This window comes from Thecamonas trahens (assembly GCF_000142905.1).
Source record: "Thecamonas trahens ATCC 50062 unplaced genomic scaffold supercont1.6, whole genome shotgun sequence".
Lineage (NCBI taxonomy): Eukaryota > Apusomonadida > Apusomonadidae > Thecamonas > Thecamonas trahens.
This window is the reverse complement of record NW_013657674.1, coordinates 354344-380618: the sequence shown is the minus strand read 5'-3', so window position 1 is coordinate 380618 and position 26275 is coordinate 354344. Positions and strand designations below refer to the sequence as shown.

Sequence of the window (26275 nt, the reverse complement as noted above, 5' to 3'; positions counted from 1 at the left end):
CAAGCTTGGGCGGGACGTGTGCGGTTCATCGTGGGAGGGGAGAGACGCTGGGCCACGGTTCACACCCTCTTTATCCTAGTTTGCAGCGGCGGCTGGAACTGCATGGCCTACAACGCCTCCAGGTGGCCCTGGATCTCCTCGGCATCCATGATGCGGTAGAGGCCGGTCTCGACCGGAACAACACCGACCTCGACGTTGATGTCCGAGATCTTGTCCTCCATCACCTGCTTGAGGATCGAGAGCGCACAGCGGATGGCTTCCTCGAGCGTCATCTCTGGGTTGTACTGCTCCTCAAGGTGGTTGTTCGCGCCCTCGGACGCGGCGCCGATGGCCACAGCCTTGTACTGCAGGAACGTGCCGGACGGGTCAGTCTGGTACAGGACCGGCCCGTTCTCGTCCACGCCGGCAAAGAGCAACGCCACGCCAAACGGCCGCGACATCGGCTTGTCCTCGGCGTCGCGGTCGCCAAACGAGAGTGCCACATCGCAAACTGCCTGGGTCGTGGCCAGCACCGACATCGGCTCGTTAAAGGTGAACCGATGCGACTGCGTCTCCACCCGCGCGCGCTCCACGAGCGTCCGCCCGTCGCCAGTGAGTCCCGACATACCACAGCCGATGTGCGAGTCGATCTCAACAATCTTCTCCACCGACCACGGCTCGAGCAGCGGCGACGAGAGCCGCTTCTCCGCCGCCAGGACCACACCCTCGGGCGTCTGGATCCCGATGACCGTCGAGCCCAGCTACACCCCATCCACCGACCCCGCCCATCCACCAACCGCACTCTTCATAAGTATCCATCCTCACCGCACTTCCATACCTACTCCCCCCCCCCCCCCCACCACACCCACACCCACCCGCTCTTCATGGCTGTCTTCCTCGCAGTCGAAAAACCTGGGCGACCTCACACTGTCACTGGCACACACCTTCTCCTGCCACCCCCGCCACCCTCCCGCAACACAAGCGTACCTTGATAGCCTGCACGGCGTACTCGACCTGGAACAGCCGGCCCTCGGGCGAGAAGGTGTTCACTCCGCGGTCGTACTCGGACCTATGCGCACGAAGGAGGGAGAGTACGGGTATGTGAGTGTGTAGTGTGAGTGCATGGGGGGGGGGGAGAGGGGAGCAGGGCGACCTGATCGACGACTGGCTACAAACCCTAGTTTGGTCGGGGACGTGTGGGTGGATAGAGAGGGGGGGGGGAAGGGGGAAGGAAGAAGAAGAAAGAGGGGAAAGAGGAGGGTGGGTGACGATAGTGAGTGAGTGTGGCGTACCGTGTAAGGAACATGGTTTGGCGGTGGTTGAGTGTGGCGGGTTGCAGTGGCTGGCGCAGCGGCTGGTCGTCGTCCGGGCAGAGGTCGCCGCCCGGTTGTTGGGTCGTGGTGATCGATGCGAGTTGGAGGGCGGGGGGAGGGGGGGGGGAAGTGTGTGGAGGATGGGCTCGCTCATTACAAGGGCATGAACTCGGTTGTGTGCGGCGTGTGAGTGTGGTGCTTCCCGGTGCAAAGGAGAAACGAGGGGCAGGATGTGTGTGTTCACTTCTGGAGCGACTTGGAGGCAGCCTCGGCGTTGTCCCACTGGGTCGGGGTGTCCCACTTGTCGGCCTCGATGTTGGCCTTGATCTCGTCGGCCATGAGCGGGTTCTTGTCGAGGACATCATCGACGGTGGTGCCAAAGACCGAGTCGCGGGCCATGTCGCGCAGGCCCTCGCGCTCGGCGGCGAGCTGGGCGTAGCGGACCTCGGCATCCTTGAGAGTGGCGGTGGCCTCCTTGTTGATGGCGTTGAGCTGGGCATCGAGATCGGCGAGAGCGTCGTCGGCCTGGGCAGCGAGCGACTCGAACGACGGGACCTTGAGGCCGGAGACGATCTTCTGGACGTCCGACACAAGCTGCGGGTCGATCTTGGTCTTCCACTCCTCAAAGTCGATCGAGTACTCGTACTCGTTGTACACACGGGTCATCTCCTTCTCCATGTCGGCCACAATCGAGCGGAAGCGAGCGAGCTCCTCGCGCGAGTTGGCGTCAAGGCCCTCGGCCATGCCGTTCCAGTCGACCTCGCGCGACCGCTCGAGCACCTTGGCCAACAGCTCGCGGCCCTGGGCCTTGCCAAAGTCGGGCGCCACGTACGCCTCAGGGTCCGGCAGCTTACCGCCCTCCACATCACCCAGGATGAAGGCGTCCAGCTCGCCAAGGGCCTTGGTCGTCTCCTCGTCGTGGGCGACCTCGAGCTCCGCCACCGTCGCCTTGTGCTCGTCGAGCGCCTTCTTCAGCACCTCGTTCTGCTCCTTGCGCGAGAGCGTCTCAGCCGCAGCACCAGCGCCTATGCACCCACCCAGAGCACCCCACACAGCAACGCAGCTCCAAGTTAGTCCCTTTCTCATCATGCTCCGCTCTTTCCTTCCCCGTAGCCCGCACACCCTTCCGCTGACTACGGGCAAGGATGGTGATTTTTGCCGCCTCGAACAGCCAAACGCGACACGCCCGCCGCAAGTCACCAGCCCTCCTGACGCACCAGGCTGCGCTAGCAAGCTGCAGATGGAGGCGGCCGCCAAAGCGCCTACAGTCTACCGCTACCACGTGCTTGACTGGTCATAGCTGCGCGCTAGCCATCGGCATAGCCCATGCTGGTCGCGCTCTACGACGGTGGCCTTCAATTTTTTGGCCGTCGCAGCGGCCCAAGGTCACCACCCGCGTCTGCGGGGGGCTTCTGCGAGCTACTACACGTACCAGAAAGGGCAGCAAAGGTGCGGGCAGCGCTCTGGCTCCGCAGGCCGGCAGAGAGTGCAGACGCAACAGGAAGCCGGAACATTCTCTGTCTTCAGTCGAGTGGCTTGAGGCCGAGACGCAAGGCCGCGGGCCGGGCCAGCAGGGACTCACTGCTTCTTGGTCGGTCGGTCGGTGGCGGGCGTGCTGTTCGACGGGCGGCGTTTGACGAGCGGTCGGCGGCGCGACGGATGGGTGGAGGGCGGGGGGCGGTTCAATGTAGATCAAATGCATCACTAAAAGTTGACGATCTTGAGAAAGGCCGAGCCAAAGCCGGCGACGGCGAGGATGACGACGACGTTGACGAGCTCGCCGGACATGGTGTTGCCGAGGACGTGGAGCGGGGCCTTGACCTCGGTGGACGAGGCAAAGTTGTCGAGCATGTTGGCGACGACGGCCATGAGTTCGGGCGAGGAGCGCGATGAGATCTTGCCGGCCTCGACGGCCTCCTTCTTGCGGAGCAGGTCGTAGCGACGGGCAGTGAGCCAGGCGTCGTCGGCGCGCTTGACGGCCTCAATCCGCAGCGCGGTTCGGATCATCCAGATGAGGATGCCGGCAGCGAGCGGAATGTCGAGAAGCGAGACGACGTTGATGGCGCCGGACCGGTCCGAGACGGAGCGACCAAAGACAATGACAACGTTGGCAAAGGTGAGGGCAAGGAGGAAGGTGACGGCGAGGACAGCAGCACCGGTCAGGTTGGCCGCCGCAAAGGCAGCGCGCATCTGCAGCCGTGACTTGACAGCCACAAACAGGTTCATCGACGAGATGGAATCGATGGTAAAGGCCCAGCGAGTGCCCGACTTGGCCGATGACGACTTGGTCTTGATCAGCGGCGTGTCCGGCGAGGTGTAAAAGGCAGCAAATGCCTCAAAGGCCGCGGCGGCGTGCGAGAACTCGCGCAGGCCGCGCGCCACGTACGAGAGCACGAAAAAGGTGCCGACCACAAACGAGAAGAACGCCGCCACAAAGATGACCGTCGACGGAGCAAAGCGCTCGCCGTCGGCGGCCCGGTGCCACGGAATAAGAAAGGCCTGCAGGAGTGCGCCGAGCGCCGGAAGGACCACAAAGTACACGAAATTGCCAAACGAGGTGTAGTGGACGTAGCGCTCAATGAGCTTGAGAAAGTGGTTGCGCGTGAGATCAAGCTGTGACTCCGCGTTGCGGAGCTCCGAGTACGATGACTCGAGGAGCGCCGAGTACGACGACGAGACCGCGAGCGGCTCGTCCGAGTCGTACCGGCCAGCCGACGCGAGCTCGTCATCGCCCTCATCGTACGAGAGCGACGGCAAGTACTGCGACACGTACGGCGTCTTCTTGGCCCCGTCATCCGACGCAACCGAGATGCTCTGGTCGCCCCCGCTGTCGTCCGACGACAGCGAGCCGGCGTAGAGGAACGAGTTCTTGTCGGACCAGGCTGCCCGCGGCGCCGGGCAGCACCACAGCTTGTACAGCGTGTGAAAGGCCGAGTGCGGTGACGTCAGCGCGTCCCAGGATGCCGATCGTGTGCGATGCCGGTCGTCCACAAACACCTGCCGCGAGGTGGTAAAGTACAGCCAGCCGCAGGCAAGGTAGAGCACGATCGGGCCAAAGATCTCGATGTTATCCGCCGTTGTCTCGTGGAAGTATGCCACGCCGACGGTGAGCGCCACCAGTGCCGCCGTGGCAAAGAGGCCAAACACAAGGTGGAAGACGTGCTCGGCGGCCTCGCGGAGGCCCATCAGGCCGCGGAACATGGCCATGGGCATGAGAAAGACCTCTAGCCATCCGACAGACACCAGGTACAGCGGCGTGACAACCGCTAGCAAGACAAACAGGCCAAGCTCAATCAGCGCCGCCCGCGATGCAAGCAGTGATGAGTCGCGCATGGCCTTCCAAGTCGCAAGGTGTGAAGGCGGGAGGAAGCGGACATGCTCCAGTTTGCGCAGCGCCTTGGACGCCACCCTACGCACCACCACCACCACCACCACGTTCACCACCACCACTTTGTGAGTCCTCCCCTCCCCCTCCCCTGTCTGGAAATAGCCAATGGCACCACTGCCCAGTACACCCTCTCTCTCCTCAGCGCGTACTTCTGCCGGCCGCGGCCGAGCCGCGACATGGGCTTGACGCCAACGGCCGTCTCGAGAACCGAGTCGGAGCCGTACTCGGACCAGAGGGTAGGCTTGGTGGGCCGCGGACTGCGAGACGATGCCTCACTGGCGGAGGATGAGAGGTTAGAGCTGGAATCGGCTCTAGTTGACTCTTCACTCGAGCTGGGGCTCTTGTCCTTGTCCTTGCCCTTTCCCTTCTTGCCCTTTTTGCTCTTCTTGCTCTTCCGCCGCGCCATGACTGGTTTCCGAGTTGGGTGTGGTGCCCGCTCGCCCTCCCTCTCCTGCACCACCAAGCCCAAGGTCTACTTGATGAGATAATGGGACAGGCAGACACTTGGGGTGCAATGTACAGGCAATCAATTAATCGCATCGCATTAGATTCTGGCTCGGGACAAGGGCTTGGGTCATGGCTTGTGCACCCGCTCGGGCACCCGCTCGCTCAGTGGTTACGCCCGACGCTTTGTTTGCTCGTTTACAGTCATCCGATCGGGTGCAGCCGTCTAGGCCTGGAGAGCCAGAGCGGCGCGGGCGGTAAAGAGGGCTTCCATGCGGGCGAGCCAGGCGCCAATGCCGGTGTGAGTGAGGAGGCCGTCGTGGACGGCATGGCCCTGCATGGCGTGGATGACGCCGTAGATCTCCAGATCGACGATGTCGGGCGCGTCGCCGCCGTGAAAGTCGCGGCCGGCGAGACCCTGCGAGACAAAGGCGTCGATTTCGGCGTGAAGGGTCGAGACCGAGTCGAGCTGATCGTCGGTGTAGCCGAGCTTGGCCAGCCGCGAGCGGGTGACAAACTTGGAGACGAGGAACATGACCGGGGCGCCGACAACCTTGAGGAAGAGCTTGTTGTACCAAGGGATGGCGTCGAAACGCTCGATGTAGTCGTAGCCGGCGACGGCTGACGCGAGCGACTGATTGATGTACACCACGATGAGGCGGACGAGGTGCTGCGAGGTCCACTCGCGCCACTTGAGCACGTCCGGGTCGTTGTTGAGCGCGTGCAGCTCAGGCGCAGAGAGAACCAGCGGTGCAAGATAGTTGACAATCGCATCCGAGTCGACCAGCCGGGCCTGAAGCCCGTTTCGGGCCAACGTCAGCTGGGGCACCTTGGAGTACGGCACGTCGGCGATCTCCGACTTGAACATCGGCTCGACCTCGACCTCATTAAATGGAATGCTGTGATAGGTGAGGAAGGCCCGGACCTTGCCCGAGAACGGGCATGCCGAGTATGCAAAGAGCGTGACCTTGCTCGCGTCGAGCGCCTTCTTGTCGGCGAGGAGCTCGGCGATGGCCTCGGCCTGCGGCGCGTGGAACTCTTCAGGCGAGACAGCCTTGTTCTTGGCCAGCCTGCGGAAGTAGACCGCCGCCACGCCCCCAGCACCGACCAGGCCGGCCACCACCCAAGGCCACCGGCGCGAGCTGCTCTTCTTAGCCGCCTTGCCCGCCCCGCTGCCAGCCTCCGCCGACAGCCGGCGGATCGTGGCCGAGGAATGGCGCCCTCCGAATGCCCGGCTCGCCGGCACCACCGAGCCCACCCGGCCCACCAGGCTCATGTTTGCCACCAGTGCAGCTCCCTTCCGCGACGAAGCTCCCATTCCGTGAACTGCCATCGCACGCGTCACCATGCTCCGTGCTCCCGAAACTGCCGCCCGCATGGCAAGCATCTCCCTCTGTCGGCGTGTCGCGTTGGGTGGTCGGCTGCCAGCGCTTGCTGTCCTCAGCCTCAGCCAAGCCGCAGTTGTCGAGGCGCGATGGTCGAGCGATGGTGGGCGGCATGGGTGTAGCAAGGCCGAGATGCCACCATGCCTTCAACGGAAGCGGACCTCGGCAGCCGTGTGCATGCGTGTGTGTGTGTGTATGTGTGTGTTTGTTGGCCTCCTCAAATGCCTTGGTCGACGTCCTGGCTCGGCCTCTGGGCCCGATTCCGATTGCGGTTTCGGTGCCGGCGGCCGCCTCTGGAGCGGCTTGACTTGGAGCGGGGGCGGGTCGTGGCAGCGGTGTGGTCAGCCATCGGCGACACGGGTGGGGCAGCATCGGGAGGCGAGGTAGGATAGAGGACCGAGTGGCGCCAGCGTGCGTAGACTGCAAATTCGGACGGGTCGATGACGAGCGCGAGGAGCGAGGTGAGCGACGAGGAGCGGACGGCGTGGGCCATGGCGTAGTACTTGGCCTGGAAGAGCGAGCGAACCACATCGTACATAAAGGCACCGGCACCGACGTCGCCGCCAGAGACCGGATCCTCCAACCGGAGCTGGATCCGCGGGCCGTCGGCCTCGGCCGCCGACGGGCCGTCGGGCTCGGCGCAGAGGCTGAGGACACCACCGTCGGCCACTGAAATGCGGTAGTCGTAAACAAACTCGGTCCCGTACAGCCGCAGAAAGTGGATGAAGCAAAAACCGAGAGCCTGGTCGTCCGGAAGCGACGCGGCTGTCGTCGGTGGCGTGACCACCGCTGGTAGCGGCGATGGTGGCGTGCACGAGTGAAAGACGTGCTTTGGCGAGACTTGGCCCATAAACTGCAACATTGAGATGAGGAGAAGGACGAGACCATGGGAGCAGAGCCCGCCCGAGTACGCCGAGTTGAGGCGGTGTGTCCGCAGCATGTGCTTGAGAACAAGCGCAAGCGGCCGCACCAGCGGATACGCTGCCAGAAGCGGGCCCATCCGCGCTACCGTCTCGACCCCGGTGGTGATGTCAAATACAACGTCGATGCCAAAGCCGTACGCGAGCGAGGCCTTGACCACCGGTACTGTCGCCGCCGACAGCACCTCGACTTCCACCACACCGGGCACCGCTCGCAGCGCATCCGCCATGTGGTACAGCCGCCCGAGCCCGTCGCTGCTCACGCCGACCACTACCAGGTCGAGGTCCGAGTCTGGCAGGAACATGGATGTCGCCGACGAGCCGACCAAGTGCACAGCGGCGCCCGGCCACATCGCGCCTGCTGCCGCCCGCACGCTCTCGACCAGCCGCGACCGCAGCTCGAGCTCGGCCGGTGTCGGTGCAAGCATCTTGGCCAGGCTCTCGATCTCGAGCGAGAGGCCGCGGAGCATGCGGCGGACCCGTCCGCGCCCCGGCCCTCCGTAGTCGACACCGCCAAGGTGCGCGAACCACAACGGCGCTGTTGTCGGGAGTGGCACGGTATTTGCCAGGCCGGCCGTGCCCAGGCCCGGCCTCGTCGCTGGCATCGTTGTCGGCGGCGCATCGTCCGCAGGCGTGGCCAGACCCGACAGCTGTACGCTCTCGGTCGCCGTCCACGACCGCCGCGACACTGTCGTTGCCAAGTTTGTCTCTGAGGCTGGTGACGACGCGCCGTCTGATCCCGATCCCGATCGTGCCACGTACCGCACCGCGTGCCCGCTGCGGACCTTGCCGGCGGTCGGCGCAGGCGGCCCACTCCCACGCGATGGCGCCTCGACCTGCCCGAGGTACTTGTCATCGTGGGTGTAGAAGACCCTGTATCGTCGCCGCCGCCGCTTCTTGCGCTTTCCGCACGGTGGCTTCTCCACGGTGCAGCCCTCGTCGTGAGGCCAGACCTCCGCCTCCTCTTGCTTGTGCCTCGGCTCGGCCACACCAGCCATGCTTCCCAGCAACCCGTCCACCTCCACCTCGAGCGCCGCGACCTCGACGTGTGTAAAGCGCTTGGCTATCTGGCTAGAGTTTGTGGCCAAGTATGTGGGGGAGGCAGAGCAGGCAAGAGAAGTGTGAAGCTTGGCCGGTGCCCTTGTCGGCTCGTGGAGGTGTTCTTTCTCTCGTGAGCCTCAGCGTGGGTTCGTTCGCTGGACGAGTGCGGGCCGCGGGGCACAGGGACGAAAGGACGGTCGTCACCCGCGGTGGGGCAAAAAAATTTGACCCTTGCCCCCCCCCCCCCCCTCCCCCCCCTGTTGCCCATCACGCGTGCCGACATTGCCCTTTTGGGAAAATACTTAGCTGGACGAAATTTTTTCTCAGAGGCCTCGCGTGCCGCTTCTCGCCGGCCCCCAAGCTGAGTGCACGGAACGCGAGTGGTGAAGGAGGCTGAAAGGAAGAGCTACACTCTAGGCTTCAAGTTGAATGCTGTGTGAAGTACTTGTGCAAGTGTAGAGATCATAGTGGGCTGATATTTCCTGTAGCGGCGGGGTGTCGGTAGGCTGGTGTTGGGCAATTCTGTGTAACGCCCGCTTCTCTGCAAGACCTGCTCCTCCGCGCGTCTTTCTGGCCACACCGCTCTCGTCACCAATTTGACGGCGCGCTCTCGAGTACGTTGTGGAGAGCTGTGATGGGCGGGAAGTATCAGCATGGAGACCGAGCGGGGGAGGGGGGAGGGGGGAGGGGGATGGCGGAGAGCAAGCCCAATTTCCTGGCTTTGGTAGCCGTGACTTGCTGCAAGTACCAACCCGTGGCATGATGTTGTGTGGTGGGTGGTGTCACACGCCGCGTCGCGTGGCTCTGAGCCACCGGGTTGCATCTGCGTTGGATGAGGTGCGCCTTCCCCACTTTGGTGTGTTGGATTGGCCAGCTGTAAGGGTTGGGGTGTGAGGAGGGACGGGCCGCCGGAGACCGGGCGAGATCCGCCCTGCGGGTTCTTAGGCAAGGGGTTTCTTGCCCTGGGTGGGTGGTGTGCGGCAGGGCGGGGGCTGGCGAGGTGGTGGTGGTGCGCAGCGGTCAGGGGGGTGGATGGGCATTTTTGTTGGCGGGTTCGTCGCGTGCGGGTGGCGGACAACTCACGAGCACGTGGCTGTGGGCGAGAACAGTGGCGTCGGCGAATGATCCGTTGGCACCAATGGAGAGGGATGCGTTCTGGCCCAAGGCGGCGGGCCTAGAGGGTTCGGTTGCGGCCGGGGCCGAGGCACGGATCCAGCCGGTGGAGGCCGGCAAGGTCCGGCGACGGGACGAGATGGAGAGGGCGCCGAGGGAGGAGGCGACTACCGCATCGAGCGAGACCGGCACTGGCGCCGGCCAACTCGCTGACGAGCATACCCGCAAGCGGGCCAGGCCACTCGAGGCCGGCATGCCGGTGGGGATGCAGCCGTATCCTGTCGGCCCGCCGCCGCCGTTTGCGCTCAACACCATGTTTGACGACATGGCGATGATGCAGATGCAGGCACAGGCGGCAGCGCTTGCGCAAGCGCAGGCGCAGCAGATGCACGCACAGATGCAGGCGCAGATGGCGGCGGCAGCGGCGGCGTCCAACTCGCAGAGCTCCGAGTCGCACGGCTCGTCGGGCATGTCGGGCGGCGACATGATGCACGACATGATGGGCGTGAACCCGTTCGGTATGATGCCGATGGACATGTTGATGAACTCGATGATGAGCGGCGAGTCGCCGTTTGTGGCGCCGGCCATGCTGCCTGCGTTGGCTGTCGGCGCGCCGGTCATGGCTCCGGGCATGGGCTCGCCGTCAGGCATGTACCTCGCGTCGCCATCGGGCTCGTCTACGCCAGGCGCCAACATTGGCTCGGGCGGCTCGACGGGCTCGACGAGTCCGGCGGTGAGCCCGGCCCGCGCCGCAGTCCTCACCCTCCCGTCGGCCGCGTACGGCATGTCGCACCCGGTCTCGCTCATTGCGGTCCACCCGAATCCGCTCAGCGAGCTCGCCGACATTGCCATTGTGGTCACGGCGCGGACGCTCAAGAAGTTTATTGTCGAGTCTTCGGAACGGCTGGTGGTCAAGAAGGAGGTTCCGCTCCGCCGGGCCGACCAGATCGAACTTGCCGCTCTCCGCCGGCTGGGCAAGCGTGACCCGTCGGTCGCCCTCGAGCTTCCTAAGTCCAACATCTTCCTCTGTGGCGCTGAGGAAATCTTCCAGCTCCTTGCCGCCCCCCGCTTCCGGTCCGAGTCGCTCATGGCCGAGGTCCGCGCCAAGTTTGAGGCCGAGTTCAAGCCGCTCATTGGCGTCGTCGTCGCTTCGGAGCCGACCTCGCCGCCCTTGGCCGCGCCGCAGCACCCCTCGCCTGCCGCCGCCCCGCCGGCCCCGCTCGTTCCGCAGTCGACCAACCCAATGGTCCACATGGGCAATCCCATGGAGTCGCTCGCCGGCTTTAAGACCTCGGTCACCTCGGGTGCCACGTACAGAGTCACCGCACACCGCAACTTCCTACTCTTTGAGAACATGCAGGTCCCGGCGTCGAACCCACCGCCGCCACCGGTTCTCTGCCACAACTCCATTCCGGGCTCGCCGCTGCAGTACCGCGACGTCCGCACCGCCATCGTCTTCTTTGCTCCCATCCCGCTCGAGTCGCCGTCCCAAGTCCACATGGTCGTCAACCTCAAGCTCTTCAAGTCGCTTATCGAGATCAAGGCCGTCGCCTCCAAGCTCCGCCTCTCGCGCGACTTGCCGCTGGCCAAGCCTACTCGCCGCGTCCGTGCCATCTTCCCCCTTACGTCAAGGAGTCTGTCCACGTTCTCCCTGTTGAGATCATGGTCAAGAAGTTGGCCACTGCCCAGTTCCAGTCGCCGGTCTCGTCGGTCGCCCTCAAGCATCTTCTCGATGCCGCCGTCGCCGAGTGTCTCCACGCCGTCGAGACGTAGACCTCTTCTACCGAGCAGGACCTCGAGTATCGCGAGTCGGTCTTCCCGCCGTTTGTCCCCGTCCTCGCACTCGAGCCGTACGCCGCCACCGGCTGGGACAAGTGGTCGCACGCTCAGGTCTCGCTTCACAACAAGTTCGGCCTCTCCGCCCCGGCCGAGCAGATCTTTGAGCACTTTGGCTTCACGCCCGCCGCCGTCGCCGATCGCGCCACCGCCCTCGTCGCCTACTACACCGACGCGGGCTACAAGCCCGAGCCGCTCATGCGTCGCTGGTAAGCAATGCCCGGCCATCGTGTCACACACACCCCATTGTCAGATCCCGCAAAGCATTGAACCCCCCCCCCCCCCCCTGGCCTCTATCGCATTGGTCATCGAACATGTTTGTTGGAATCTTCCGAAAGCGACGACTGGCTCTGTCCTTCCTCCCAAAACACGAACCTCACGCAGAGACGCACGCAGAGTGTCAGTCAGGAACGGCTAGATACCGCACACCTCCCTCCCTCCCTCCCTCCGCGCGCGCTCTCTCTCTCTCACTCCATGGCAAAATGCACGTCTTTGTCATCCAGTCGGACGTGACAAAGGTGGCGGCGTCTGCCTTCCTCCTGCCGACCGACTTTAAGCTCCGCATTGAACCGTACTGGCCAGAGTGGACACACCCAGAGAGCGGATTCACGGTGCCGGATGCTTATCGCTCGGGAGATGTCCGAGTCCTACGCGGGCCTGCACCTCAGGGCCGCACGCCGGTCTACTACGTTGCGGTCGGCACCGATCGGCTCTCGCATATGACCGACGATGCCACTGGCCGCCTGGCGTATGTTCTCGAGTCGCTGGGTCAGTTTGTGGCGCGCGCAGCTGCCGATCTGCCGGCTACCCCGCCGCACCGCCGGGCCAAGCACTTACTGGCGCTTCCGGTGGTGGGGACCGGCAAAGGTGGGCTCTCGCAGTCGACTGGCGAGGTTATCGGCGCCCTGCTGCCGGCGCTGCGAGCGCTCGCCGAGCTGCACGGCGTCGACATTGTGCTCGTGGCGCACACCCGCCCAATGTACGCCGCCATCCAGGCATACCGGCGGCGGCATCCGCGACCCGAGTCGATCTGGTCCGAACTTGCGCACAAGGCGCAGTTCCGGTCGGCGGCGTCGGCCCTGGTGGCAGAGATCCGCGCCAAGCGACTTGTCCTCTTTCTCGGCGCGGGCGTCTCGGCAGGTGCCGGGCTCCCGCTGTGGGGCGACTTGCTCAGCGAACTTGCCCGAGTGGCCGGTGTCGAACCGGACGCACTTTGGTCGCTCTCTTCGTTCCTCGATCAGGCTGCGGTGCTCGAGGACCGGCTCAACGAGACTGACCCGGACGCGCTTGGCTCGATCATTGCCGACCAGCTCGCGTCGCACGTCTTTTCGTTGCTACACGCGCTCCTTGCCTCGCTCGACACCCCAGCAGCAGTGACAACCAACTACGACACACTGTACGAGGATGCACGCGCGGCAGCGTCGCGGCCGGTCGCCGTCCTGCCCAACGAGCTCGATCCGGACAAGTCCGAATGGCTGCTCAAGATGCACGGATGCGTGACCAAGCCTGATTCTATCGTTCTCTCTCGCGAGCACTACAACGCTTACGCCGAGTCGCGGTCGGTGCTTGCAGGCATCCTCCAAACACAACTTATGACCAAGCGCATGCTATTTGTCGGCTTTGGCCTCACCGACGACAACTTTCACAAAATTGTCTCGGCTGTCCGCGCCTCGTGCGTCAATCCCTCGGCGCGCACCCCCGGAGCTGCCTCGCAGGCTGCTTTTGGCATCGCCTCGGTTCTCTTTGACAAGCCCATGCTCACCGAGCTGTGGAGTGGTGAGCTCGACATTCTGCCCATGGTCACCCAGGACACCGACGCCACTCTGGCCGATGCTGCCCGCATGCTCGAGATGTTCATCGACTATGTCGGCGCCGAAGCCGCAACATCGGGAGGATATCTCTTGGCTGATCCGTTTGAGTGCCTTCTCTCGCAGGAGGACGTCAAGCTTGCCAGGCATGTCCGCACCCATCTGACTCGCATCTTTGCCCACGGGCCGAGCGACGATCCCACGTATGGCAAGCTTGTGGCGTTTGCATCCCAGCTCGGCACATCGGTCGATGAGCTCGCAAGCGCCTCTGGCGACAAGCGCGAGAAAGCCGGGAGCTCGTCAGGCAGCAGCGGAGGGAGCAGGAGCAACGGCAACTGTGACCGCAGTAGCGTAATTGCCACTGTGCCGCCGCCGGCACCACTGATCCGTTCGCCGTGGACCGACAACATGAGCAACGGCCATGTCTTTGTCCTCCACAGCGATATCATGGAGCTCGACTGTGATTCGTGGCTGCTCCCGGCGTGGCTGTCCGAGATGAACACGGTCATGCGATGGAACAAGTTCTGGTTTCCCACGGGCCCACGCGATATTCCGATCTCTCACGCGCGCAAGAACATGTCGACGCCGCTTGTAAGCCTGCCAGGCATGGGCGAGGAGAGACCGGTCCCCTGGGCGACCGACATCTCTGGCAAAAGCTTTGGCATTTCAGGCAGCGCCGCGAGCAAGGCGCGCATCCGGTATCTCAAGAACTCAGTCATCTCGTTCCTCGACGCTGCTGCCGAGTTTCACCTCGGAGCCGATGCCGAGCGGCCGACGCCACTGCAGGGCCGCGAGCGCCACTTGGTTGCCTTTCCCGTGGTGGGAACCGGCTACTCGGGGGCGACCAAAAGTCGGGCAACATCCTGCATGCGTTGGTGCCTGCGGCGTTTGGTGCGGCTGCTCGCCACGGCATCGACGTTGCCATCGTGTGTTTTGAAAGTCCAGAGATGTTCGCTGCAGCAATTGCAATCCGGGCGGCGTTTGTGGCGGATCCTAGAGCGCAGGCGCTGCTCGACCCGCCGCTGTCTGGCGACATGAAAGCCCGGATCGAGAAGCTATCCGCGGATATTGCTGCCGACAGGACGGTGCTTGTTGTGGCCGAGGCCGACTCTGCGCCGCGGGCAGTGATACTTGATGAGGCGGTGGCGACGCTCGAGCTGCAGACCGACGAGGTGGCCGCCTTTGCCTCGCTCCCGCTCACCGACCAGGTGCGGGTCCTCTTGTCGCGGCTGGAGGCCAAGGGCGTGACCGCGCCGCGCAAGCACATTGTGAAGAGGCTGGAGACCGAGCTCCACCGCGGCGGCATCCCGCTTCTCACGGCGCTGGTGGCCAACCTCGGCGTTCGCCAAGTCATCTCGACCGAGTGGCATTGTATGCTCGAGGCTGCGGCGCGCAGTGCACAGCGCGAGCTTCTGCATCTGCCGGCGCGGACAACGTCGCGGCGTGGGCAGCGGACCATCATCAAGCTGTTTGGCGATGTGCGGCATTCTGACAACCTTCCGCTTGAGCAGCGTGGGCTCTCGCGCGGCGACTCGACGCGGATGGCGATGGCGTCGGCAACGCTCGCCACTTCGCGAGTTCTGGCTGTCTCTTCCGGCCGAGCAGCAGCAGTGCCCGGCGAGCTCATGTCTGCCGTCAAGCGCTCAGTTCAGCTGCAGTCGTTTGGCACGCTCATCACCTCGGATCCGAACCCGTTTCTCTCGGAAGCCTGGCCCGAGCTGGACGTCATTCCAGTCGCCAGCCCGCGAGCACTCGCGATTGTGTTTGACGAGCTGCTCTCCTGCGTCGAGGCCCGCAATACCCGCCACGTGCTCCAGCACAAGTTCCAGGAGGCGAGGACGGAGTACCAAAAGCTGATTGCGAGCGACTTGGCCTCTTTGGCGAACACAACCGAAAAGATGCGGGACTCGTCGGCGTATTACCTAGTCCACGAGCTCCTCGTCGACCTCGGCTTTGCCTCTGCCCGAGCCGACATCGACGCTCGCCGCCCGCGGCCGCGACTGTTCGGCTGCAATGCGGCGGACACCACGTTGCACCCGTCGGCACGGGCAGCATTCAGCTCAGCGTTGCAGGAGATCGAAAGCGGTGCGAGCCCACTCAAGCCATCCAAGTCTTCATCGGCCAAGTCATCGGCCAAGTCGGCACCAGCATCGATGACCGGCGGTCTTGCCCAGGACAACTGTATTTGCTCAGTCCGGTCAGCGGGCGCACCTGCCTGAAGACGTCGACCAGGTAGCAGAGACAACAAACAACAGGCGAGAGGCAGAGGCAGAGACAGACTCGACTGCGCGAGCCCAAAGCACCCTCCCACATCTCCATCCATGTCCGGGTCAGACTCGGACTCGGACTATGTGCCGTCGCCCACTCTCCATGGTATGCGCCCGTTGCCCCCGCACCACCTACTCCCCCACCCACACCCCCCCCCCCCGCGTAGAGTTAGGGCGACACGCTGGTTCCATTTCATGAGCATGATACCCGTCACCGGCGGCATATCCTCAATCTGGCTGCAGGGCTGACGGTGACGGTAGCGGCGGCGAGGTTCAAGGCTGGCGGGCGGCGGCGGAGGGCTCGGACGTTGGCGAGGAGGCAGGCACTGGCGGCAGTGGCGCCGACAGCCGGCGAGGTGTGCTTGCGGCTGACAGCGGCGGCGATGCTGGGATATGCGCTGGTGCTGATTCTTGGTGTGGTCATCATCGAGGCTCGCGGATGCGTGCCGCGGTCGCCGCTGCCGCTGTCGCTGCCGGCTGCGCTGGAGCCGGCCACGCTCGGGGTTTGGTCGGCGACGAAGACCCGGGTCTGCGCCACTCCGCCGTGCCTGGCGTATCCGTACATGCCGCACATGGTGGTGATGGCGGTCCTCTACGTGGTGATTCTGGCTTGTGCTCATCTGGCGACCATGGCCTTGGTCGGCAGTGTGGGCGGACCAGACGCACCGATGGCGGCGACGGTCCGGGTTGCCGGCGCCGCCCTGGCTGCGGTTGCTGTCCTTGCCGCGTACGTGTACACCCCGTTCCAGATCCCGGCGGCAGAGAGTGGAACGTGCGTCCTGGCCGAGATGGAGGTGTTCCAGGGCTGGGTCCGTGGTGCGCTGGTCGTGTTGGGCCTCGTCTTTGTTGCCGTTGTCACTGCGGTTACTGACCCGCTCCGCCGGCTAGGCCTTGCGCAGATCTTTGAGTCAACGCGAAGCCTGCCGGGCGAGGAGCCGCCGATTGTGGGCCGGCTCCTCTTCCCGCTCCTTGTCGGGCCTGCTCTCCTTCTCACTGTTGCACCCGAGCTCACCGCTACCCGGTTCTCGCTCCTCGTCGCCTGGCTCGGCTTTGCGGTCATGGCCGAGTCGTTCACCTACGAGGCCTTCACCGAAGTCGTCCATCAGGTCCGCCTCGAGCTTGCCGAGCTGTGCTTTGTCTGATGAGCCTCGGCTGGCCATGGCCTTGTCTGCCCGGGCGATCTCCGGCACCGGCACCTGCTCACGCCATCAACTCGGGTCGGCATAGTAATAAAGTCTTTCCCAAGCCGAGCCCAGTCAGGCCAAGCTGGGACCGCCTACCACTCGCTGAGATGGGACGGCCGGCGAGTGGCGAGCAGCCCTTGCGAGCGTGCGGCCGTCGATCCACCCGTCTCCCACCCAAGCTCACCCCAAGCTCACCCCACCCCACCGAGCCATGGCTTCGGCAGAGACTGCGTTCGGCGACCGGCTGCGGCGACAGAGGACGGGCGGGACGGAGATTCCGGCGCTTGTGCCCTTCCGGTTGGCACTGCTGGCGCGACTGGGGCCGGGGTCGGAGCACATGGTGGAGGCGCGCGGGGCCGAGGTGGTGGCGTACGGCTGGCCGGATGTGGCCGGCAGCGAGGCCAAGGTCCTGTTCTCTGCCCGCGATACCATCAACGCCATCGCGGTTGACGTTGGCGAGCAGGGCGCGATAGTGCGGGTGGCGGCTGTCGATGAGGCCGGGCAGCTCACGGTGGCCAAGATCGCCAAGGGCGAGCCGGCCCGGCCGGACGAGCTCGTCGTGGCGGCTGTCCACACTTGGCTCAACAGCGAGTCGTCGTGGGGCGTGGCGTTTGGCACCGGGCCGGCCGCGGGTCTCATCGCGGTCTCGGCCAACTCGCACGACATCGCGCTGGTCCGGCTGGATGACGGCGACGGCTCGGGACTAACGCTGGAGGCGCGCCTCGTCGGGCACCATCACAATGTGCCGTGCGTGGCGTTCTCGGAGAGTGGCAGCCTCTACTCGGCATCGATCGATGGGAGCTGGCGGAGGTGGGAGGATGACGGCGAGGCGAACTGGCTCGAAGCTGCCGCTGTTGCTCTGCCGCCGTTTGACATCGGCGGAGAACAGTGGGCATGGGCGGTGCTCCCGCTCCCACATGGAGCGGAGCGGGTAGGTGAGCCTCGGTCGAGGCTGGAGCTGCTGGAGCACGGCGCTTATGTTCTCGCGGCGCAGCTTGCGCCCATCTCCCAGGCCATCGGGTTGGCTCCGGCGCCGCAGCGTGCGGCGCTGGAGGCCATCATCGAGCATGGTCACAAGGTGCAGCGGACTGGGGTTGACCCGGTACTTCATGCCCTTGCCAGCAGCGATGACGGTGACGACGACGACGACCCGCCGTCGATGATCGCGTACGAGCGGATGGCTCAGGCGATGCTTCCGGACGGCATAGCTTGGGAGGAGTACACTGCGTCGCCGGCGTTGATGGCGCAGCGAGTGGTGCGCAGTGGCGTGGAAGAGTCGCCGCGGCAGCTTGTCGCTGTCGCCGGGCGGTTGCTCTACGTTTATGATGAGGCCGGCGGGAGCGCCCGGCTTCTCGACACGTGCGACGTCTTTCCGTGGGAGCCGCTGGCACCGAGCATCTCTGCCATGGCGCGGCTCACGTTTCTGAGGTACCTTTCCGGACTCGGCCTGCTTGTTGTGGCGTCGCAGGGGCACATGTGTGCGGCGATTTGTACACTCGAGGCTTGTGAGCCTGGCGACGAGGTGGCGATTGTGGTCCACGAGTACTTCCCGCGGCTCTTCGAGATCCCGACCCGCGACACGAGCCTTGTCGGGCTGGAAGTGTCGGAAGACGGCGAGATTGTGGTGCTCTACGAAGACGGGACTATTGTGCGGAGCACGCTCCACTGCACTACTCGGTCTTGAGCTTGGCGGGCTTGATGGTGAGGATGGAGGCTGCGATCCACTTTGCGTCCGAGGTCCGCGAGCGGTGCTGGGCCGAGGCGCGGATGGACGGTGGGGCGTCGAGGATAAAGGCGTGCTCGTGGGCAAGGGCAAGGAACCAGCACTCGACGACCATGAGCAGGTCCTGCAGCTGGTACTCGACAGCCTCGACGGCGTAGTGGGCTGTGGCCGGGAGCATGTCAAAGTGGGCAAGGAGCGCGATGAGACAGCCCTGCCAAAAGGCGAGAAAGAGGATGGCCTTGACACAGAGGAGCTTGGGTGTGATGCGGGCCGACGGCGGGAGGTCGTGGTGCAGGACTGAGTATATGCCCATAAGGCCGGCCATGGCGTAGGAGACGGCGGCGTTGTTGGCGAGCGTGGCCCACATCCACAGCGAGGTCCAGCCGAAGACACCCTCCTCCCAGCCGAGGGCAGGAACGAGGGCGCCGACGATGCCGAGCGCTGCCATTGCGGGCTTGACAATGGCGTAGATGCGTGCCGCATTGACGGCGCGGGCGGCGCCCGGCAGAGGGACGGCGGCCGAGCGGGCGAGACGGACCGACATGGCCACAAAGGCGGTGAGGACGAGGCCCTCGTAAGCGTCCCGAGCCAGATCAAGAACAGGCGCCCACTCGACCCAGACGAGCGAGGCGAGCGAGGCAAGGGCGTAGACTGGGACCATGGTGCAGACGGTGACAGCAGCAGCAGCGGCGCCGGCAGCCGTCCGCGACGCCTCGGGCGCACCTGCCGCGGCCGCCAGCCTCCGCATCAGCACCCACCACCGCCACACTGCCGCCAGAGCAAAGACTGCCGCCGCTCCAACTGCTGCGTCATGAAAGTGGTCCGGTCCGGTCATGCTTGCGAGTGGGGTGAGGGTAGCGGGGAGCGGGCAGCGGGCGACGGTGGGCGGTTCGGGGTCGTCAGCGTCGTCAAAAGCACTTTACAGGCCAAACAGGGAGGGGTGAAGGGGCAGCAGCAAAGCTCAGCTACGAGAGGATGGCACGCATGTCGTTGAGAGCCTGGTCGATGTGGCCGATGAAGCGGGTCGAGTTCGTCTTGCCGGACGAGCGGCAGGAGGAGACGTGGAAGGCGATGGAGGAGGCGCCGCCAACGAGGTAGGAGACGCCGTAGCCCGAGTCGCGATCGACGGGGCCAAAGCCGCCGCCGAGCGAGAGACGAACGGCATCGACAGGCTTGTTCGGGTTCCAGCGGGTTGTCTGGCGGGCAGGCTGCTGCGAGGAGGAGAGCGTCCACTTGGCCTTCATGGCCTCGGAGAGGAACTCCGACTCGCGCTCGAGGCCCATGGCGACGACGAGGAGGCCGAAGATGTGGCGGTCGACGCCGCGGCCGGTCATGGCGTTGCGGGTGAGCTTGCCGTGCTGGGCAATGGCGGTGCGAAGGGCGGCAGCGATGTTGGCCTTGTCTGCAGTGCCACTCTCCATGAGGCGGACAAAGTGAGCGGCGTCCTTGGTGCAGGAGCGGATGGTCTCAGTGCGGCCGTTGCGGAAGAGGCGGGTGGAGGCGGCCTCGTAGGTGAGGACGTGCTTGCCACCCGAGTCGCGGTAGTAGGCGAGCTGGAGGGCCATCTGGACAAAGGCATCGGGCGAGACGCCCATGGCCTTGCACGCGTCCTTGCCCCATGACGAAAAGTGGTGGACGTGAAGGTCGAGGTCTTCGGCGTCGGCGATGATGGCGGCCTCTGCGGCGAGGATGGCAGCCTCAGCCTGCGAGCCGGGCGCAATGTCAAACTTGAGCTTGGTGGAGATGGACTTGACGGACTTTGCCGGCGCGCCGGGCTCGCGGACGTTGAAGCCATCGGACCCGTAGAGCGAGAGAGAGGTAGAGGCGAGCGACTCGTACGAGAGCAGGCAGTGCTCCCAGAGGTGGGCGATGACGAGGGCATCGGCGAACGAGTGCTCGACGTTGAGGCCGATGTGGGCGTCCTTGAAAACAACGAGCTCGACAGACTTGTCGAACCAGAGGTTGGAGCCGGAGCCGTGGATGGCGCGGCGGGCGCGGCCGGACCACGAGTCGGGCGCGGTGTCGTCCATGTGGACGTAGAAGATGGCGGTCTCGATGAGGTTGAGGGCGGCCTTGTTGGTGCCGGACGAAAAGTAGTCGGAGCGCGCCTCGGCCCACTTGGTGCGGTTCGCGCCGGTGAGTGCCGGGACCTTGCCGGCGGCGGACTCGTCGCGGTGGGCCTCGGCGTCGGCGACGATGAGCAGCAGCTGATCCTCGATCTCGCCGACAGAGAGGACGCGGCCCGAGTGCGAGTAGACCGGGAGCGAGTAGTAATTACCACAAGCCGAAATGACAATGTGGCGCGAGTCCTCGAACGTCACGAGCTTGTCCTCCTCGCGGCCCGGGATGCGGGTGGTGGAGAAGAGCTGCTTGTACTGGTTCATGCACATGGGTGTGACGCCAGCCATGATGGGTTCGACCTCCTCGTGGTCGATGAGGCGCTTGAACTCGAGGAAGCAAGTGATCATGCGAGCGGCACGGGCGACCGGGTTGGACGTTCCGAGCTCAGCCTGGGTGTCGAGTGTGTAGTAGTTGGAGTTGATGCAGATGGACGAGCGGCCGCGGAGGTAGACAAAGCGCTGCCACCAGTCCGAGACGTAGTTAGCAGCGTACCACGACTTGAGGACGAGGTAACGCTGGAGCGACGGACCCTCGTTGGCCAGAAACTTGTGTGCAAGCTCGGTCATCCGCTCAAACTCGGCGGGCTCGACCACCGGCTCGATCGACTCGAGGTAGCGGCGGACGGTGTCGGCGAGCGGCGGGACCGGGAGGCGCGGGAGCGAGCCCTGGAACGAGTAGAGCTTGGGCGACGAGCCGGAGAAGAGCTTGACCAGCAGGGCCCAGGCCTTGATGTGCAGGTTAGCGCCCTTGCGCGATGCCCACATCCAGCCGCGGTATGTCAGCAGGCCGCGGAGGATGTACCGCTGAACGGCGGCGAGGAGAATGGCAAAGACAAAGCCCGCCAGGGCAGCAGCGTACACGACCTGGAATTGCTCCGGCAGGAGCGAGATGAGCGGCATCCATTGCAGGATGGACCAGACCGAGGAGTAGATCCATCCGAGACAGAAGATCGACTCGCAGTCCTCGGGCGAAAAGTAGAGCGTGTAGCCGATCATGCCAGCCACGGCGAGGATGGTGGCGATGGCGCCAAATGGATACACCGCGTTGAACACCACATTCCGCAGCTTGTACACCGCACGCTTGGTGTTGCGCGCAAGCTTCTTCGGCGGCGGCACAGACAGTTGCTATCCATGTTGATGCTGATGGGGTGAGTGAGCCGTCTCATGTCATGTGGCGTCATCATTGCATCATAAGGCACAGCGTCATGAATATTGTCAAAGAGCAAAGGGAGGAGGCGAGGGGAAGGGGGGGGGGGATGGCAAAGGCCGCGTGGCGTACCAAACGGAACTGCAGGCCGGATTCGGTATACATCAGGCCAATGTCATTGTTGTTAGAGGTAAAGTCCGCAGACAGAGTTGCAATGGCACGGGCCTCCGCCATGCTGCTTGGCTGTGAGTTGAGTGGTGCGGAATGGGTGGCGGAGGAAGAGGGGGGGGCGGGCTAGCCGAAGAGTGGAGGGAGGGGGGGGGGGGAAGGGGAAGGATGGACGGAGTGATGGCGATTTTGGGCTGTGGGCAAGTGTGAAAGGCACGTGATTTATCGATGATTGCATTTATAGAGGCCACATTACCTCCGCCTCTTACCCCCCCCCCCCCCTCCACACACACACTCACTTGGGCTTGGGCTGTGTCAAATGCGACGAGGTGCAAGTGCGAGCAAGGTGTAGCCCAACCCGCTTGACTGTCTCCCGCGTGACATTTCCCATTTCTCCGCCTGTCGGTGGGCCGACAGCTGCACCGGACACGGGCGGCGGCTGGCAAGTCTGCTCTCAGGCTAGATACAGCCATGGGCGGATACGGATGGGTTGAGAGGGCGCTTGGTGGAGAGTGGCACTCGAGGATAGTGGTAGCAACGATGGCGGTGGCTGCCACCACGTTTGTGACCTGCTTTGCGGTCTCGGCCGCCGGCGGCACGTGGTGGGGCGGCCTCACCTGGCCTTACATCTCGGACACCGGGCGTGAGCCTCCCGAGGCGTATGTGTTTGGCGTCGGATTGACGCTGGCGTCGCTTCTGGCTGCGGCGAGCGCCACCTCGCAGCGGCGACAGCTTCTGCTGACCAAGAGCTGGCTTGTCCCTGTGGCGATCGAGAGCGGTTCGAGCGGGCGCTCAGTCTGCGGCTGTCTGCCGGTCTCGGCGATGATCACTGGCGGGTGGCTCGCCCACCTCGCGGCACTGCCGTTTGGCATCACCGTCGGATGGGTCTCCACTCGCACTTCGATCATCGTGCACTTTATCGGTGCGCTCGGCTTCTTCTTCTTCACCCTTGTGGCGGTGGCGTGCAACACGCTCGCGGTCGGCGGGCTCGTCCGACTGGGTGCGAGTTGGCTCTACACATCGCTGGTCATCAAGCGGGTGCTCTTTGTCTGTGCGGCCATTGCCTTTGTAGTCCACGTTGTCATTGGCAACATCATCGTGTGCGAGTCGCCCAACGACGACGGTGTCTTTGACTACCGCGGATGTCTCGCCGAGCAACACGTCATCACCGTCTCGCAGCACGCCATGGTCTACTTGTTCCTGGCAATTCTTGGCACATATGCGCTCGACAAGCTTGGCCTTGGCGAGGGCACATCATACGACTCTGGCTCTAGTCCGCTCGAGCTTAGCCTCTCGAGCGAGATGTCAAGCGATGGGCGTACCCAGAGTGCGGTCGTCACGTCCGAGTCGGACTCGTCGTCGTCGACTTAGGCCGGCACTACTTGTGCACGTCCAGCAAGCGCGCTCAACAGTCGAGTGATGAGTCAAGGTTGGTGTTGGCCAAGACCACAACGAATCGGCGAGTACATCGGCAGCGTGAGCGCCCGGAATGCCCCGCACAATCCCGTTGCCCAGGCTGCGACAGCCGGATCGAAAGCCAGATTAGCAAGTGTAAAGTTGTGGCAGGTGCAGTTGGGGTTGAGTGATGCCGAGACAATGGCCTAATCTGCGTTGGCAAGCATGCGGTTGGCGACAGCCTCAGCCGCGCGGCCAGCCATGTGGACAGCGCTGAAGCGGTGCAATGTGGCCGCGTGGCAAACGTGGCTCATCTGCAGCACAACAGCAATGGAATGAGACCATAGCGCTTGTGGCGCGTTGGCTGTTGTCTCTATGGGGGGGATCAAGACGGGGCCGCAGCGGCGGCAAGCTTGCGTCGGCAGCGGCGTGCAGCTCGCGAATCCCTCGCGCACGACTTGACGTCACGAGACAGCCGCAGACGGTCATAAGCGACTATGGTTCTCGGTAAGCACACAGGTGGCACTTTTGTGTCTACGCTGGGGCTGGCGTTCGGGCTGTGGGTGATGGTGGTGGTGGTGATGTCTGTGGCGGTGACGGGCACGACGGTGGTGGCGCATGTGCGGTGGCCGACAGAGCCGTACGAGATGGAGTTTGCGTGGTCGATGGCGTATCCGTGGGGTGAGGCTGCGGCGGGACCGATGTTGTGGCGGTCGAATGGAACGGCAGTGGCGTACAACATAACAGTGCTCGGCTTTCAGCAGCTGCAGATCGGTGGAACGGTATGGAACTGGTATCCGGCGAGCGGCGAGTGCAACTCGTGGCATGTGGAGTACGACCTCACCACGCACTGGTTCGACAACGCAACCGCGATCGCCGCAGCATCGCCGGTGGAAGAAACTTCGTTCTGGGTGGGAAGTCTTGCGACACCTGCGTCGGGCGTCGGCGCAGACTCTGTCCCGTACACCGCAGTGGCAGAGGTGGCGACTGGTATTCCGATCGAGTACGTGGCGGTCGGCATTTTGCCTGTCCGCGCACCTAGTGACGGGTCGGCGGCGGCATCGCCCGGCTCGGAGGTCCTGCGGCGGGTCTCGCTCAGGTATGGTCCACAGGACGCGGCCTATTTTGAGCTGCCCGACTACTGCACGGGGTGAGGTTTAGTTGGGGCCGGATGAGTTGCGGAGGCTGGTGCGGATCTGGTCAACGCGGGCGGCGGCGTCGTCGCGGGCGGCCTCGAGCGAGGCCAGCTCGGTTCCGACCTCGGTGGCAGCCGAGTAGCACTTGGCAAGGGTCTTCTTGGCCGGCTTGAGAGCGCGGCGGACGACCGAGGAGTAAACGTCGGGCAGCGACGAGATGAGGTCGGCGCGGAGGGTGCGGAGCGCGGTGGCGAGGCGGGCCTCGAGGCCCATCCACGTCGACTGCAGCCACCACAGGCCTCCAAACGACGAGGCGCCGGCAGCGGCGACGAGCGAGGAGAGCACACTCATATCGACGCCAGCAGCGGCGAGCTGGGTGTAGCCCCAAGCTCCAGTGAGGAGCGACGCCGAGCCGAGCTGCGCCATGTAGTTGATGCGCGAGGCGGAGCGCATCGACGCGGCGGCATCGTCCTCAAACTCGGCGCGATCATAAGCCGAGGCCATGGCCGAGAGCTTCGCCACGAGCGCGTCCTTATCAAAGGTGGCCGGGCTGTGGTTGGCGTGGGCGGCAGCAAGCGCCTCGCGGAGCTTGCGGGTGAGCGGAAAGTCGCGCATCGCCGGGTCCGCCGCAAACTGGGTCAGCGACTCCAGCATGTACACCCGTTCGTGGCGGGCTGTTTCGAGGGTAGCAGCCATCGACGAGGCGAGCGAGGTCTCGATGGGTGCGAGCCAGGCCGAGGTGAACAGCCGCTCCTCGGCAAGCTCAAGCCGGAGCTGAGCGTCGGAGAGGCGGAGCAGGTCGAGCACTGTCCGCGACTGGAAAAAGGCCTTCTCCTTCTCCACCAAGCTGTCAAAGTGGTCGGTGACCAGCGGGAGGGTCTGCGACGAAAACGTGTCGACGAGGTCGGCGGCCTCGTCCTCGACGTAGTGGGTCAGCCGGAGGATCTCGTCTTCCTTGCGGGCAAGGACCCTGCGCTCGAGGGCCAGGCCGTCTGAGACGGTGTCAAGCGCGGCGGCGACAGCGTCGAGCCGCACTGTGACAACCTTGTCCATCAGCGCGTCAGGCGCCGCGAGCCGCTCCAGGACCGCGGTGAGCGCCGGCAGGCCGGAATCATCGACGTGCGGCGAAGTGGCGACGGTGAGGACCACCGATGCAAGGTCGGCGCCCGTTGCGCCCGCCACCAACTCGCGGAGGCGGGCGCGGGTCTGCTCGCCCTCGACCATGTCGGCTTTGTTGAGCGCAACAGCAAGGCGAGACGAGTCCAGGGTGCGAAGCGTGGCAGACTCTGTCGATGACTTGCCCTGACGTGCCGGATCGGTGACGAGCAGCACAATTTCGGCGAGCGGCAGCAGCTGAGCCGCAGCCTCGTCGCCGAGTAGCGCTGGCCACTCGCCGAGCGGCGGCGTGTCGAGCACGTTGAATCCCAGCTGGGCGGCCGGCGAGTCCGAATGGGCCTCGCTGGCCGGCGTCAGCGCTAGCGCCGACGTCGACGAGAGTAGAGCAGCAGCCTCGGCCGCGGCCTCGGCGGTCTTGGCCGTCCGGGTCGAGCTCGCAGTGCGGGCCGAGGTGAGCGCAGCAACGAGCGCTGTCTTGCCCACGTTGCGGTCGCCGACGACGAGCGCGGTGGGAATGACCGGCTCGGCCGGCTTGGGCAGCGAGCCCTGCGCCGCCTGCAGAATGTGGGCGTGGCGTGTGGCAGCTGCCGACTCGGGCAGCGTTTCGAGCAGGGCGTGGACGGCCGAGATGACGGCCGAGGTGGCCTCGACCTGCGCCGCTGCCGACGACGGCGGCGGGCGGACGGCCGGAGCCGACCCAGCAGCCCGCCGCAGCAGCAGCAGCGCGGGCGCCTGCAGTGTGGGAGCAGCCCGCAGCATTAGTGGTGGCTTGGGTGGGTGGGTGAAGTGTGG

General features: G+C 64.7%; 14 protein-coding genes across 14 annotated transcripts; 6 read left to right on the top strand and 8 right to left on the bottom strand.

Annotated features, from left to right (window-relative positions):
- Positions 1-53: 53 nt before the first annotated feature.
- Positions 54-1304, bottom strand: AMSG_01606 (proteasome subunit alpha type-5). The gene is made up of 3 exons (XM_013906201.1): positions 1272-1304; positions 967-1048; positions 54-740 (listed from the first exon to the last, which is right to left on the bottom strand). The coding sequence occupies exons 1-3, from the start codon at positions 1283-1285 to the stop codon at positions 108-110; spliced, it is 729 nt and encodes a 242-aa protein (XP_013761655.1). The 5' UTR covers positions 1286-1304; the 3' UTR covers positions 54-107.
- Positions 1305-1532: 228 nt separating this feature from the next.
- AMSG_01605 (uncharacterized protein) lies at positions 1533-2815 on the bottom strand (the record flags this gene model as incomplete). The annotated part of the gene is made up of 2 exons (XM_013906200.1): positions 2725-2815; positions 1533-2317 (listed from the first exon to the last, which is right to left on the bottom strand). The coding sequence occupies exons 1-2, from the start codon at positions 2804-2806 to the stop codon at positions 1533-1535; spliced, it is 867 nt and encodes a 288-aa protein (XP_013761654.1). The 5' UTR covers positions 2807-2815.
- Positions 2816-2956: 141 nt separating this feature from the next.
- Positions 2957-5099, bottom strand: AMSG_01604 (uncharacterized protein). The gene is made up of 2 exons (XM_013906199.1): positions 4830-5099; positions 2957-4701 (listed from the first exon to the last, which is right to left on the bottom strand). The coding sequence occupies exons 1-2, from the start codon at positions 5084-5086 to the stop codon at positions 2997-2999; spliced, it is 1962 nt and encodes a 653-aa protein (XP_013761653.1). The 5' UTR covers positions 5087-5099; the 3' UTR covers positions 2957-2996.
- A 205-nt stretch (positions 5100-5304) lies between these two features.
- AMSG_01603 (glutaredoxin family protein) lies at positions 5305-6527 on the bottom strand. The gene has a single exon (XM_013906198.1). The coding sequence runs from the start codon at positions 6509-6511 to the stop codon at positions 5351-5353; it is 1161 nt and encodes a 386-aa protein (XP_013761652.1). The 5' UTR covers positions 6512-6527; the 3' UTR covers positions 5305-5350.
- Positions 6528-6685: 158 nt separating this feature from the next.
- Positions 6686-8544, bottom strand: AMSG_01602 (PAP/25A associated domain-containing protein). The gene has a single exon (XM_013906197.1). It carries the CDS (start codon positions 8425-8427, stop codon positions 6727-6729), a length of 1701 nt encoding a protein of 566 aa, XP_013761651.1. The 5' UTR covers positions 8428-8544; the 3' UTR covers positions 6686-6726.
- Positions 8545-9608: 1064 nt separating this feature from the next.
- Positions 9609-11632, top strand: AMSG_01601 (uncharacterized protein; the record flags this gene model as incomplete). The annotated part of the gene is made up of 3 exons (XM_013906196.1): positions 9609-11186; positions 11216-11344; positions 11375-11632. The coding sequence occupies 3 exons, from the start codon at positions 9609-9611 to the stop codon at positions 11630-11632; spliced, it is 1965 nt and encodes a 654-aa protein (XP_013761650.1).
- A 255-nt stretch (positions 11633-11887) lies between these two features.
- AMSG_01600 (uncharacterized protein) lies at positions 11888-15446 on the top strand (the record flags this gene model as incomplete). Its single annotated transcript, XM_013906195.1, has 2 exons — positions 11888-14046; positions 14079-15446. The coding sequence occupies exons 1-2, from the start codon at positions 11902-11904 to the stop codon at positions 15444-15446; spliced, it is 3513 nt and encodes a 1170-aa protein (XP_013761649.1). The 5' UTR covers positions 11888-11901.
- Positions 15447-15548: 102 nt separating this feature from the next.
- On the top strand, positions 15549-16744 carry AMSG_01599 (uncharacterized protein; the record flags this gene model as incomplete). Its single annotated transcript, XM_013906194.1, has 2 exons — positions 15549-15578; positions 15818-16744. 2 exons carry the CDS (start codon positions 15549-15551, stop codon positions 16634-16636), a joined length of 849 nt encoding a protein of 282 aa, XP_013761648.1. The 3' UTR covers positions 16637-16744.
- A 145-nt stretch (positions 16745-16889) lies between these two features.
- On the top strand, positions 16890-18187 carry AMSG_01598 (uncharacterized protein; the record flags this gene model as incomplete). Its single annotated transcript, XM_013906193.1, has 2 exons — positions 16890-18156; positions 18180-18187. 2 exons carry the CDS (start codon positions 16890-16892, stop codon positions 18185-18187), a joined length of 1275 nt encoding a protein of 424 aa, XP_013761647.1.
- Positions 17982-19236, bottom strand: AMSG_01597 (transmembrane protein 184C; the record flags this gene model as incomplete). Its single annotated transcript, XM_013906192.1, has 1 exon — positions 17982-19236. The coding sequence occupies one exon, from the start codon at positions 19234-19236 to the stop codon at positions 18349-18351; it is 888 nt and encodes a 295-aa protein (XP_013761646.1). The 3' UTR covers positions 17982-18348.
- Positions 19237-19366: 130 nt separating this feature from the next.
- AMSG_01596 (carnitine palmitoyltransferase I) lies at positions 19367-21918 on the bottom strand (the record flags this gene model as incomplete). The annotated part of the gene is made up of 2 exons (XM_013906191.1): positions 21801-21918; positions 19367-21646 (listed from the first exon to the last, which is right to left on the bottom strand). Exons 1-2 carry the CDS (start codon positions 21900-21902, stop codon positions 19367-19369), a joined length of 2382 nt encoding a protein of 793 aa, XP_013761645.1. The 5' UTR covers positions 21903-21918.
- Positions 21919-22374: 456 nt separating this feature from the next.
- AMSG_01595 (uncharacterized protein) lies at positions 22375-23407 on the top strand (the record flags this gene model as incomplete). The annotated part of the gene is made up of 1 exon (XM_013906190.1): positions 22375-23407. A coding segment is annotated over one exon (833 nt), but the record flags the coding sequence as incomplete, so codon positions are not given.
- A 289-nt stretch (positions 23408-23696) lies between these two features.
- On the top strand, positions 23697-24585 carry AMSG_01594 (uncharacterized protein). Its single transcript, XM_013906189.1, has one exon. The coding sequence runs from the start codon at positions 23729-23731 to the stop codon at positions 24383-24385; it is 657 nt and encodes a 218-aa protein (XP_013761643.1). The 5' UTR covers positions 23697-23728; the 3' UTR covers positions 24386-24585.
- On the bottom strand, positions 24389-26242 carry AMSG_01593 (uncharacterized protein; the record flags this gene model as incomplete). Its single annotated transcript, XM_013906188.1, has 1 exon — positions 24389-26242. The coding sequence occupies one exon, from the start codon at positions 26240-26242 to the stop codon at positions 24389-24391; it is 1854 nt and encodes a 617-aa protein (XP_013761642.1).
- Between the last annotated feature and the right edge of the window lie 33 nt (positions 26243-26275).